Genomic DNA, 3,752 nt, shown 5'->3' on the forward strand with positions numbered 1-3,752 from the left:
ACTGGACTCTTGTTCTTCTCTGATTCTGGTATATCTCATTGAGGAGAAACAAATAGTCTAATGAAATGCAGCTTGGCTGCATCAACAATCCTCACTTTATTGAGAATCAAAATCATGTCAGCATTGACAGAACATAATGTAGAAATACAGAATATCTAGTCATTCAGCAACTTTCATCCATTTATTGGAAGGTGTTATGTATGGTCATTTGAGATCTTTCAATAATAAAGATTCATAAAATCTTTGTTTATACCAACATGCTTATACGAAAAACAACTTAGCTTGATGACACTGTCAATAATCATGAGAATTTTCATTTTCAATATATATCAACTGCAATGTTTATATTTTTATTCAATCACCAGCAATTCAAGAAGGAGGATATGGCATCCTTTCATCAGTCACCATAGAAATAACCCCAAGGTCCCATTATTTTGCAGCTCATCTCTTATTGGCTCTGATGATAAACATGTGGATTGTATGGTTCCCTGGTAGACTGGATCCACATAATGAAGGGCTGTCTGCATCAAAAGAATCCAAGCTAACTGATTCACACTCAAGTCCCCATTTCAATAGCAGTACATCTATTGTCCTGTTTGAACTACACGAAAAATTGAAAATGATTCAAATACATTTATTGATTAGATAATTACAACCATACCATGTATAGATTTCACTTTTTTTCTTTTTACTTACCTTCTCTCTTGATATGTGCACCAAAATTCTGCATTAATGTTCTTTTTGATCAAGTAACTCACGGTTACGATTATGTTTTCAAAGTCTGTAGAAAAATAAAAACAGATCAGTTTACTCCCTAACTTCGCATAGTCTTTGATAATTTCTCATATATAATATTGAATATACATGTATGAGCTTGATAAATCTGAGAGAGGAGCTAGGTATTCTCTTACCTTTGGAGTCATAAAAGCAGTCAGATCCTAGAATTATGTCAACAGGTGACAAATCAAGTAGAGCATTGTTGAATTTGCCCCAGGTTAATCCTATAACTGGAATATTCTGCAGTCCGTTGGCCTGACATGATTTTCTGCAGTTCTCCAAGCAATGTGGAATGTCTTCACTATCACTCAGTGTGACATGACCTCCACATTTTGCTGCTAAGATCCCGGGTAGTGATGTTCCTGACCCAAGCTTAACATAAAGGACAAAATAAAATGTATTAAGAGATGAATGTAAAATGTCTGAGTAATTAAAGTTTAGATATACATTTTGTATATATAACTCTACATATCCAGTATAGGTAGGCTCAAAATTTCCAATGAAAAGACAAAACTGTAAAAGCAACACTATATATAAATATCATTTGTATAATGGGTCCTAAATACAAATATACAAATTTATTATTATTGAACCTAATTACATGTACTACGCAGTAATAATAATTGAAATACCCTAAGAGATATATTTGGATCTTATATTACTTAATTACCTCTAGAATATTCCTCCCTTTGATCCTATTTCTATTGAACCATATGTACTGAGCAAGGACTGGAGCAGAGGGCCAGACATATAAACCATAGCTTGGTTGAAGCACCTGTGGTACGTAATTAACAGAAAAAGACCTGATTAAGTCACTCGGACATGTACATGTGTGATATTTCTACCTTTTTTACAGAATGACAAACATGAATGCTCCAGACCATAATACCGTTGTAAACAGAATTTTTAATTCATATAAAATCCTGGCAGGAATTTTCATAATGACCCCGCCCAAATGACCCTGAATCAGTTTCATAAAACGTGACCATCCACTCCTTTTGTGCCAAGAATGGGTTTCAATGTTTATTACATCTATGTCCTGAACAAGAATTACAACATCCTTGTGTCCTGAACATTTTTAATGACCCTGATTGATGGCCATGATATGTCCTTCATTATGTATACTGAACTTATAGTAAAAATGACTTCTAAGTTCAATAGTATAAAGAGCCAAGCAAAACATTTTCACTTTCAATCCATGTGGCCCTGACCTTGTCTAAATGATTTTGGTTCAAGGTCAAGTCATATTCTTCTACTATAAGTATGAATTAAGTACATGTATCTGTTATTTACTTCATTAAGGTATTCAATGTACAATGAAGGGATATTGAACAATTTTTAATCATTTTAAACAAGTTACATATATATGTTTTGCTAGATAATGATGATGAACTTATTAGTGAAATCAACCAAATTCACATGAGATAGGTGACCATTTTTTTAAAGAGTTATCTGCCCTTGATGAAAAGAAGAAAATTTTCATTTTGTCAAAATATCTGTAGAAAATGATTCATTTTATTTCATATTTTAATAAAGAGAGAGTTTAATATGCATATTTTCACCAAGAGATTTGTATGAAGTTCAAATTACGTTTAACAATATCTTGATAACATACAATGCACTGTCCATAGACTTCACTTCAATGTAAAATTCAAGGTGCAACTAATTGGACAACCTTCAAAATGCTACCATAATTAAAAAATATTGGACCATTCATTTATGAGTACAAATTATGGTCATTGTACATTGAATACCTTAGAATTATGACTGATTAGCCACACTGTGCCTCAAACCTACAACCCTCAGATTAAAAATCCAACGCTCTACCAACTGAGCTAAAGGGTTAACCCACTAGCTAGTGATAGTAGGAGTGTGGCCTCACTATATACAACGCATAGCCACTTTCAACTGTTACACTTCCCCCTTCTTTTTCTTGAGATTTCTTACCGGTAACCCCTGAGAAATCTCGCACACGAGACTCTATAAACACCACTCACCATGTGGGTTTTGTAGTTGGGCTCCAATATGACCGATTAGCTAGGGGTGTCCACACTGTGGCTCAAACCTACAACCCTCAGATTTAAAATCCAACCCTCTACCAACTGAGCTAAAGGGTTAACCCACTAGCTAGTGCTAGTAGGAGCTGGCCTCACTATATACAATGCATAGCCACTTTCAACTGTTACAGAATCAAGGCTATACACATGCAGTTGCAGAAAAATTTAAAGATAACTTCTGAGCTTAGGGGACAGAATTGTACTGCCTCACTAGTGAGCTAGCTTTCCTGGTGATGCGGTATAGTCTCCCTTGATTTCAGGCAAGTTAAGCAACGGTGACCGCTTGGATAGTTACAATTGCAATCACAGGCCTTATAATTCATATCCTTTAATCTGACTGACAAGCTTAGGGTAATTTTTAATGGGCATTTCAGTATACCCATAGTATGTCATGTTGGGTTAAAGCGAGACTGAAGGGAAGACTTCTGGATTTAATACACATGTAATTTCAAAAGTCTTCAACATAATTTATTGGCTTCTCAAATGAAGAAAAACACGTACTGCAGACAGCTATAATCAATTAAAAAAGGTATCCAATACTTTAAATTGGATCTGATCACATGTTTTCTAACTCTGGATGGTGTAATTCCTTGAGGAGTTGAAATTTGCCAGTAAAGTACTTTGTGTAACCAGGGACCTATATACTAAGTATAGTATATAGGTTCCTGGTGTAACATAAAAATGATTGATGCATCTGTATGTACAATAACCATGCTATCGACTACCTAAATTTAAAAAATGTTAAATAAACATATCTTAACCTCTGTAATGGTTATTATTTCACTTTCTTTACTGTTATTGTCTTCAAACATAAACTTTCTCTCAGAGCATTCCATCAATCCATGTGGTTTTGTTTACAACTAACCCGACTTTCATGGCACCGCGATTTTGATTGGTCAATGCAAAAGTGAAAGTACA

At 34.5% G+C, this 3,752-nt stretch overlaps 1 protein-coding gene across 1 annotated transcript; it reads right to left on the reverse strand.

The window, feature by feature from the left end:
* Positions 1–56: 56 nt before the first annotated feature.
* LOC133184316 (histone-arginine methyltransferase METTL23-like) lies at positions 57–3,719 on the reverse strand. Its single transcript, XM_061319338.1, has 5 exons — positions 3,596–3,719; positions 1,448–1,552; positions 912–1,149; positions 697–781; positions 57–601 (listed from the first exon to the last, which is right to left on the reverse strand). Exons 1-5 carry the CDS (start codon positions 3,668–3,670, stop codon positions 442–444), a joined length of 663 nt encoding a protein of 220 aa, XP_061175322.1. The 5' UTR covers positions 3,671–3,719; the 3' UTR covers positions 57–441.
* Positions 3,720–3,752: the final 33 nt, after the last annotated feature.

Source organism: Saccostrea echinata, unplaced genomic scaffold, assembly GCF_033153115.1.
Source record: "Saccostrea echinata isolate AGI-Se365-2 ecotype Australia unplaced genomic scaffold, CSIRO_AGI_Sech_v1 ptg000010l, whole genome shotgun sequence".
In the NCBI taxonomy this organism is placed as follows: domain Eukaryota; kingdom Metazoa; phylum Mollusca; class Bivalvia; order Ostreida; family Ostreidae; genus Saccostrea; species Saccostrea echinata.